This window comes from Pogona vitticeps, chromosome 5 (genome assembly GCF_051106095.1).
Source record: "Pogona vitticeps strain Pit_001003342236 chromosome 5, PviZW2.1, whole genome shotgun sequence".
Classification (NCBI taxonomy): Eukaryota; Metazoa; Chordata; class Lepidosauria; order Squamata; family Agamidae; genus Pogona; species Pogona vitticeps.
Window position 1 is genome coordinate 110,064,564 of NC_135787.1, and position 9,817 is coordinate 110,074,380.

Genomic DNA, 9,817 nt, shown 5'->3' on the forward strand with positions numbered 1-9,817 from the left:
TGTCCCAGCCCCTGCCAACCTAGCGGTTCAAAAGCATGCAAAAAGGCGAATAGATAAATAGGTACCACCTCGGTGTGAAGATAAACGGCGTTCCGTGTCTAGTCACGCTGGCCACATGACCACGGAGGATTGTCTGCGGACAAAACGCTAGCTCTGTGGGTTGGAAACGGAGATGAACACTGCCACCTAGAGTCAGACACGACTGGACAGATGGTCAAGGGGAACCTTTACCTTTGTTGTTTCTGTCACTGGATGCCTTGACTATGTGAACAGTATCATGAAATCTGATGATTACCAAAGAATTTTGGGGCACAACGTAGTGGCCAGTGCCAGAAAGCTGCATCTCAAGAGGTCATGGATCTTCCAGCAGGACAATGATCCGAAAAACACTTCAAAAAGAACTCAGAAATGGTTACAAACAAAGTGCTGGAGAGTTCTGAAATGGCCAGCAATGAGTCCAAATCTGAATCCTATAGAACACCTGTGGAGAGATCTCAAAACAGCAGTTGGGAGAAGGCATCTTTCAAATCTGAAGGCCCTGGAGCAGTTTGCAAAAGAAGAGTGGTCCAAAATTCCAGTAGAGAGGTGTAAGGAACTCATTCATGGTTACAGGAAGCGATTGATTTCAGTTATTTTTTTTCCAAAGGGAAAATATTAAGTTAAAAATGCCAATAATTTTGGCCAGTGCATTCTTGGGTTTCTGTGTGGGATTGTATCTGATTTGACTTTTCTTCTCCGTTTTTTGTGTTGTTCCAAAGCAAACCAAAGAAAGGAACATGTGAGTACCAAAACATTTGGAACTGCAACAATTTTCTGAGAGAAGGGTTGCATTTTCTGACAGAATTGCAGGAGTGCCAATATTTTTCGCCATGACTATAAGATTCTAGCCAGTATATATTTATTAAATGGCCCACTATATGTACATAATGATGCATTCATTGGTTCTGAAAGTTTGAAAGAGAATCTGTTGTATCAACAGCAAACCTTTGAATTAAAGGAGAGCTGTTCCATCTTCATAATAATACCTCAGGAATTCTGTTTCTGTGGATTTCCCTGCTTGAAAGGAGAGTTCCTTGTTCGGACTTTTAAAAAAATATAGTGGTGTTTTATTTAAATTTTATTTACTTGAATTATTTTAATCCCACATTTCTCCTTAAAAGGATCCCAGGTGTTAATACCATCTAAGAGCTGCTTTCTTCCCTAGAATTCTTTGCCTATTCCTGTGTGTTATCTTTGTCGGTGATGGTCAGGAACTAATATTGGATAAGGCAATCTTTATTATTTTTAGTTCATTTAAAAAACTGGTGATGGGCAATCACTGTCTTTGTGGCTTGGTATGCCTGGATGCACAGCTCCTGGTTATAACATTGAGGGGAAGTGTCTTTAAGATACTAACACAATATCTTGGTTGTCTTCTCAGAAAAGAAATCAGCAAGATGATGAAGAATTGTGACATGCTAGATAATAGCAATGAGAGAGCCACAGCTTCAATGGATAATATTTTAATTGGACCAGCTCTGAGAACATCAACTGTTAATATTATTCTTGCAGAACTGCAATGATTCAAATTTTGTGTGGACATTCAGTTGAATAAATATGTTTGCAGTTGACTTGCCAACATCTACTTGGGGAGACAGCTGCCCCTTACTGATATTGTTGGGTCTCCCTTCCCTACTGCTAAAGCTTGCTGTCTGTTGTAATCCCCAATGTGTTGACAACTCACTGCAGCTAACAGACTTCTGGTTTTGCTGTAGTGCTTCCTTTCGAACCACATTATGTCTTTAAAGACAAACCTATTGTCACCATGGCTCTGTACTCAACGGTGTGTGTGTGTGGGGAGAACCCAAAGGAGGAGTTGTCACAATCCCCTTGTTGCCTGAGCTCATTTTTGATGTTCTGAAAAAGGGAAAGATGACAGGAATGAAAGGACAAGGAACGTGGGAGGTACAGGAAGCAGCCAAACAATTATTGTGAAGGGGAGTTTCTTCAACAGTTGTGACTGGAAGCCTTTAGCATGAGTGGGAGTCATCTGTATTTTCCTTGGGCCCAAGACATGATGTATTGGCACACTCGGCCAGATCACCATCTGCCTTGCCTCAGAAGATGGGAGTCCCTGAGGAATTTTTTCAATGATAATCCTACTGCATGGGCAGGATTGTTTCAAATGAGGGGATCCATTAAGTACCCTGGCCGAAAGCCATGAAGGACCAGCACCACAGAAAACGGTTAACCAGTGAAGATACCAAAATACCTGTGTGATACGTTCCCACCAGCTGGTTCTGTTCTTACTGCCATATTTTGGACTAGCCAAAGATTCTGAGCAAAAATAGATCTGGATAGAACGCAGGCATGGTATAATTTTTCCAGTGATTGGGCAATCTCTATCCAAAAGGTGGAGAGCAGCTGATACAACAGGAGACATAAAATACTCCCAAGCCACTGATGTCTTTTGGATTTTAATAATGAAGTTGGATTTGGAAGACCCCCAACCTACACACCTAAGTAGAATTTAAAGGGACCTCAATTAAAGGTCACTTATCTTGCATTCATAAGGTTGGAATTTTGCATCAACTAAGAGAATTATATGCTTGATCATCTTTGAGTTAGGGTGGGGGAAAGCCATGTGTAAGCAGCTAGCCTTCAGCCTTTATGCTCATGAAAAAAGTTTTAAAATATATGGGTGACGTGTAGTGCAGTTTATTAAAAGGGAAGGGAGGGAGAGGGGTAGCAAGAGGTCTTCTGAAATTGGGGTTTATTGCCCTGCTATACTTTCTAGAAATGGTGGGAGTTGTCTGACATCAGAGTGATAGGTTGAGGAAGCAAATTTATATGGCCTATACTTCTCCTCTGTATAGCTATTTAGTTTATGAATACTGAATATTTTGGCACAGCCATATTAATCTGGAAGGTGTAAGTCTATGACATTTACATAGCATTATAATTCCCTCCATTTTGTAAACCCCCCTAACCCCAATTGTTTTAAGTGGAGGTGGAGGTTGTATAAAGAAATCATTATAGTTTGACTTCAAACTTGTAACATCTGCTAAGGAATCAGAACCTGGACATGCCTAGGCCAAATCTAGTTCCCTTCAGGAGGTCCACCTCCCTTGAACTAGCTACAAAAAAGGAGCAGAGAATGTGGTAATAGACCTTACTAACTGGCCCCTTGAGGCAGTGCAGGTTAAGGTGGCTCCCAAAGCAATGCTAGCTTTTTTGCTTCCAAAATGATGCTGGGAGAAAATTGGAAATGGGCGTGGTTACTGAAAACTGGAAAGGACACTTTTGGTATTTAATAATGCTGGTGGCCCTTTGAACATATAATTTAGGTAAGTGTCCTTGGCAGTATGCTGACGTAGTGTAAGCAAACTTTCTACCAATTTGTTCATCAGATCTAGAAGAAGTTAGACTCTTATCTTACCAACCCAATAGCTAATCTTCCCATTTTTGAATGTCCTCATGGTACAGCACTCTTTCCTGCCACCACCAGATTTCAGTAACCACGCCCATTTGTTAACACAGAAATCCTGCTGTCTTAGCATCTATCACTTCCATCAATGGTGGATTGGTCATAGTGGGTTGTTCCATTTTTGCTCTAGTGCCAAGTCTGATGATCCTCGGAATTATATTTACTTGGAAGTAAACCTTATGTTCAAAAGAGCTTCCCTTGTGTTGGGGTCCTGTTACCAGAGAATGCTTATGTCCATGAAGTTGGCTTAACAGGTTCAGTCATTCCAGGCATTTCTTCAAAATTTTGGGAATTGGCAACCCTCTGCACAGGCCAGTTAGATAAGCCTTCTTCGCTTTCAGATGCTCAAATGTTGTTCTAGTTTTTTCCATGTGTGTGCCTACTCCCCACTACCAACACCAAGTGTAACAAACTTGTTATACTGGTAGAAAGATGCACAGCTTAGAAAAGTGTGACCTGATGGCATTGGATATATGCTTGGCCGGAAGATGTGTGAACTGAGGTCCAAAAAAAAGCAATATTTCCAAATTCTGGGGAGAATGGGATACAAAATGGCATTTGGGGCCGGTACTAATCCTACTCAGTGTTACTAAGCACTGCCTCAACAAACAGCCATTAAACTATTTTCAGCAGTTGTACTGGAAGGAAGCTTTTATGCTTTCTCCTGACTTACATTGATTTGGCTTGGGTCAACTGGAGTTTTCTTTCAGCAGATCTGCCAGCTTTCTGCTCCTAAAATAACCCGTAACCTAGATTGCATATGCTGGTTTACACATCATTTGTTTTCTCTATGCCCTACCATTATCATGTGCTTGGTAGCTGGAAGCTGAATTTGTCAACTGGTGCCATTTAGAACATGTTCCAGATGAGGCAATTTTCAATTGCTATCCGGAGTGGGGTTAGAGAAGAAGTTAGCCATCACAGAATGCCAGTCATCGCTGGAAGTTGCAGTCATCAGGGGGATGGTATGCATATGTGAATTACTCTGCAGTGTGATGCAAGCTCCATTTATTTCTGTTGCATACATTGTTTGAGCGCTTGCTCCTTACTGTAGTCCTTCCAAGCACACCAATGTAATTTATTGCTCTGTTGGACTCATTCTCAGATTGCATAAAGCAATAACATGTTTAAAAGTGCTGGTGTGTAATTCGTCAGTCAGTGAAATAAATGTCAGACATTAAGTCCTTGAAGTAGTCTTGGATGCACAAATAAGAAAGAGCTTCTCATAGCAACCAGTTGTTTTGCCGTCCCAATCTACGGGAGATAAAAAACGGTCTCTGGGACCATTCAGAGTGTCATGTAGCTCACTCTTTTTCTCTATTGAAAACAGCACTAAAGGGGAAACCTCCACTTTGCTGAACATGTCCCATCATAAATAATGCAGAGTTACCTGGTCCTGGTCTTTGGATATTGAAAAAGGATGATGGTAGATTATCAACTTCCAAACAAGAATTCTCTCTCAAGATGAAAATGATGGGGTTTCAGGGGAATGGATAATTATAAAGTAAAGGAAGCGATCCAGTCAATCTCCTTGAGCCATGCCTTTCCTCTCCATCCTTTTATCCTATCACTTTAGATTTTTACTCTAGATTTATACTACAGAGGGAAAATGGCCACTTTAACATGGCTGGTTCCGCGGTCTCACACAACTTCCTATTGGTTTTCTTTCTCACAAGTGCATCTCTTTACCTTTTCCCTTAGGAATAAATGGTAGCCATTTGCTGATGTAGGGACAAATAAGTGTATTCAGGGACACATCTGGGGGACAGAGACTAAGCCATCTTCCTAGATAACTCTCCATTTATAAATCAAACCTGCTGCTTAAACACTGTAGAGTAGACAGTGGTGGACTATTGGGTGAATAGGGGAGAACATTGCTATTTTGAGCATTTGTTATGCTATGTGGGGAATATTTGGAGTTGTTGTCCAACTTACCTGGATAACATGAGGTTGGGGAAGGCTAGTCCTTGTACTAGGTAGCCTTCAAGTTTTATTCTTCTAGCCATGCCACAGATTTCTTCAGTATCCACCATTTTCTTCCACTGACATCACCACACGTCTACAGGTGCAAGACAAGCTGGGACTTCTTGGTTAAGGCTTCACCTTTGCTTTGATCTTGCTCATAGCCTTAGGCAAGCCATTGCCTAGCCACAATTTCAATTGCAGTATATGGATGATGTATCTGAGCTAACTAATAGGTTGCTACAAAGTAGTGGTTCCAACCTTTGGTTATTCAGATGTTCTTGGACTACAATTCCCAGAAGACTTCATCAACAGCTGTGCTGGCTGGGGTTTCTGGGAACTGCAGTCCAAGAATACCCAAGCTACCCAAGGTTGAGAGCCGCAGCTACAAAGATTAGGGATGTGTCCATATTTCCCCAAAAATTTCTTAGGCAGTGTTGTTTTGCAACCCTGTAAGGCCACCCTAGGACCTCAAAATTGAAAAAATGAGAAATATGTTACATACATGTATGTATGATTACATATAAATGGTTACACTTTCTTCTGCCAAAAATAACTGTTCCTGCTCCTGGAGTGGTTTTCATTTTGGGGCCCTTGAGAGAATGCCCCCAAGACCTCATTCTCAAAATTAAAAAAAAAAAAAAAAAAAGCACAAATGCCTGTACAGGCACTTCCTAATTGCCTTCTTTTAAGGGAAAATGGATTTCTTAGGACTCCATTCTTATGCCCAATGCAGTCCACGATGGGGGCTGGGAGTAAACATGTGGCGCCAATGTCCCCTAAGAGCACCGACCACCTGCTGTGCAAGGTAATTTTCCTTTGGGGTGATCATTGCAAACTGAACAGAATCTCTGTAGCAATCTGTTTGCAAAAGTACAGAGGGAGAAGGCACTGGAGTTGTTGAGAAGCACTGCTATCTTCACTTTAACATCCATGCCATCCTGCCACATCAGCAATCTGTAGTCAAATCCACACTCCTGCTGTTCCTGTTTTCTTACAACCTCTCTTGCTACGTGGGGCTGCCTTTGAAGACGATCCGGCGACTGCAACTCGTCCAGAATCGAGCTGCGTGGCTGGTGAGTGGTGGGGCCACTAGGGGATATATCAAGCCGATTCTGTTTAAATTACATTGGCTACCAGTTGCTGCCCGGGCCCAATTCAAAGTGCTTGTTTTGACATATAAAGCCCTAAACGGCTTGGGCCCTGGATACCTGAAGGACTGCCTCCTTCCATGTGAACCTACCCGGCAATTAAGATCTACCCAGGGGGCCCTTTTGAAAGAGCCATCCCTCAAGGAGGTGAGAGGGACGGCTTGTAGACAAAGGGCCTTTTCGGCAGCTGCCCCCAGACTATGGAATGCCCTCCCGACTGAGATTCGTCTGGCGCCGACACTGATGACATTTCGGCGCCAGGTCAAAACCTTCCTGTTCCAGAAGGCTTTTAATTGAAATAGCATCAACTGTGGGTCCTGATGGCAACTTTTAGAGCATATATTTTAATTGTATTTTAATTTTTTAATCTTTTGATTGTATTTTAATTGCTGTAAACCACCCAGAGACCTTTGGATAATGTGGGTGGCATGTAAGTTAAGTAAATAAATAAATAATGTCAGGCCAAATGAGGCAAATGTCTCCAGGTGTTTGGAACAGCTTTCTAACTCTGGTACAGAATTCAGTAAGGTGTCTCCACTGATGGAACTGATCCTGGCAGCAGAACTGAAATGGGGCAGCCCCCCTGCGCTACTGCAGCACCTCCCAAACCTGCTCTGGAAAGTTGGAAAATCTTCAGGAGCAGATTTTGGGAGGCATGGCAGGCTACAAGAAGGAGGAAACAAAAGTCCCATGACACCTGCGGTTGGCCATCAGCACAATATCAGATATAATGGGATAGTAAAGCACCTCTGTGTATCCTCTACCTAGAAAATGTTGGAAAGGGTTGCCACAAGTTGAAATCGACAGCACATCATCATTCATCATCATCATCATTTTTAAATTTATTTTTTACTATGTGAAAATACAGTTATGACATGCCTTGGCCTGATGTACTTTTCCGTTGCTGTTTAGAACTTAAGTCATAGGAAATGTTCCAGCTCCAGTGCTGAATGCTAATTCTCTCCCCCCCCAAGCACTTCTAGGTGAGTTAATGCTGGCTCTCTTTGATGTATATTTTCAGACGATTGGAATCAATTAACTTTGCCTAAGCTCTGCATTTAATATTGCAAAATCAATTACATTACTAGGAAGCATAAATCAAGATAATTCTTAATTATTACCTCTGGCAAATAGCTATGCAGTCAGTTTCTGAATAATGTCCATTTGCCATGAAGGCCTACTTTATTATTACACTTTGAAGTTGGTTTTTGTTTTTATTTTTTGTGTATAACTCTGTATATGAGAGATGCATAACAAGGTAGGTAACCTAAGGCAGTTGCAGCAACCATAATGAAATGTATGAGATGTAATAACTTAATGCCTGCGGAAGCTTTCTTTAAAGCAAACCACAGCTTGGGAATAAATGAACTAGCAGCATGGCAGAGGCCTGCTTCCAGCTAGTTATTTCTTAAATCACAAATGGAGAGATAGGCATATCATTTTCCTTCTTTCAGATTTTCTTGATTTTAAACAATCAAAAGACCTGAGAGGCAGGGAGGTGGAGAGCAGTACTCAACAGAATCGTAATAATTCTGTTGCCCTCACCAGATCCCATGGGTCTGAGTATGGATACCTGAAAATGGGGGCCCAGGAGAGAATGGGGATTCTGTTGGTGTACTGCCCACCCTGATGCTCAGCAATCTCCCCTCCTAAGCCGGATGATCTGGGCTCTGAGGTAGTGCTGGGATCCTCTAGGCCAGTCGTCCTCAACCTTGGGCCTCCAGATGCTCTTGGACTGCAACTCCCAGAAATCCTGGCCAGCAGAGGTGGTGCTGAAGGCTTCTGGGGGTTGTAGTCCCAGAACATCTGGAGGCCCAAGGTTGGGGACCACTGCCCTAGGCTTCAAGTACTGGGGGACTTCCATGCTGAGGCCACCTCATTAGGAACAGCTTAGGACTTCATGTTCTCCATGAGGACCATAGGTCTGTCCCAAGTGCTATTTGGCCTCACTTATGCTGAGGATACACCCTAGATCTAGTTTTCTGTGATGGGTAGGATGGTTGTGATCTGGGTATGGAGGAACCTTTTGTAGTTCCATTGTCATGGACAGATCATCACCTGGTAAGGTTTAAATTTACCGGAACTCACAACCTCACAAGATAGATGAATGCAACTGGTCTTGTGACAGCTCTTGGGGAGTTACCTGTCGAAGCCCTGGTTGGAAAGGAGAAATGGCTGCAGCTGTGGATGCAATTGCCCCTAAGTGTCCTCTCCCACAGATGAGAACCAGATGAGCCCCATGGCTTACCAGGAGGGCAGAACACTTGGTGTGAATCTGACAGAACATGGGCTAGAGCTAATTTGAAGGTCTATTCCATGGCAGTGGCTGCAGCAAAGAAAGGATTCTTCTCTGCCACCACTGCATCTGCATAGAGTTGCCCAGTGGAGTTGTTTCAAGTGGTCAGGGGTTTAATACATGCACCACAAAAAGAACAAGTTGCTAACTGCTCAACAACCAGCTGTGAGGAAGGCAAAGTCCCTTGGACCCACTCTGAAGTGGATGCTGTATTTGATACAGGTACTATAATTTTGCCCTCAGCTTGTTCCTGTTATAATGAATATCTTTCAATTGGTGCAGCCTGAGGATATGGACAGAAGTCTTGGAGAGGTGAAACCCACCACGTGTGTGCTAGATCCTTGCCCTTCCTGGCTTATAAAAGCAACCAGAAGGGGAATGGGCAAGTCAGGGAGAAGAATGGTGAATGCCTCCTTGCAGCAGGGTTGGATCCTAGCAAGTTAAGCTGTCCATTTCTGGGCCTACTTCAAAGTGTTGGTTATTTACTTGTAAAACCCGGCACAGTTTGGGTACAAGCTATCTGGTGGACCTTACCAGGCAGCTGTATGAATCCCATGAAAAGAGAAGCAGTCCTTTCAAAACTATTGGAAAGGATAGCATATGTTCTGGATCATGATGGTCTGTCAAGTCATACTGGTTTGGGGGCATGTAAAGCAAAGTGTATACAGTATTGCCCATGGTTTTTCATATGTTTAATGTATGCTTTTCCTTGTCCATGTACATCATTCTGCTTGCATATCAGATGGGCTACACCAGTGGTTCTTAACCTTTTTGAAAGAAACGCCCCCTTGAGCCATTGAGGAAGTTATCATCGCCCCCCCTCCCTGCGGTGATGATATTTATTTATTTATTTATTTATTTATTTATTTATTTATTTATTTATTTATTTATTTATTTATTTATTTAAGACACTTAAATCCAATGACCCCTGAAAACAAAATT

At 42.4% G+C, this 9,817-nt stretch overlaps 1 protein-coding gene across 1 annotated transcript in view; it reads left to right on the forward strand.

Moving 5' to 3' along the window:
• The window catches only part of CDC123 (cell division cycle 123), a 43,711-nt gene extending 41,974 nt beyond the window's left edge, over window positions 1-1,737 (forward strand). Inside the window, exon 13 of the mRNA XM_078394263.1 lies at window positions 1,421-1,737. Within this exon, the coding sequence (XP_078250389.1) occupies window positions 1,421-1,453 (33 nt within the window). The 3' untranslated portion in view covers window positions 1,454-1,737. The remainder of the gene's footprint in view (window positions 1-1,420) is intronic.
• Window positions 1,738-9,817: the final 8,080 nt, after the last annotated feature.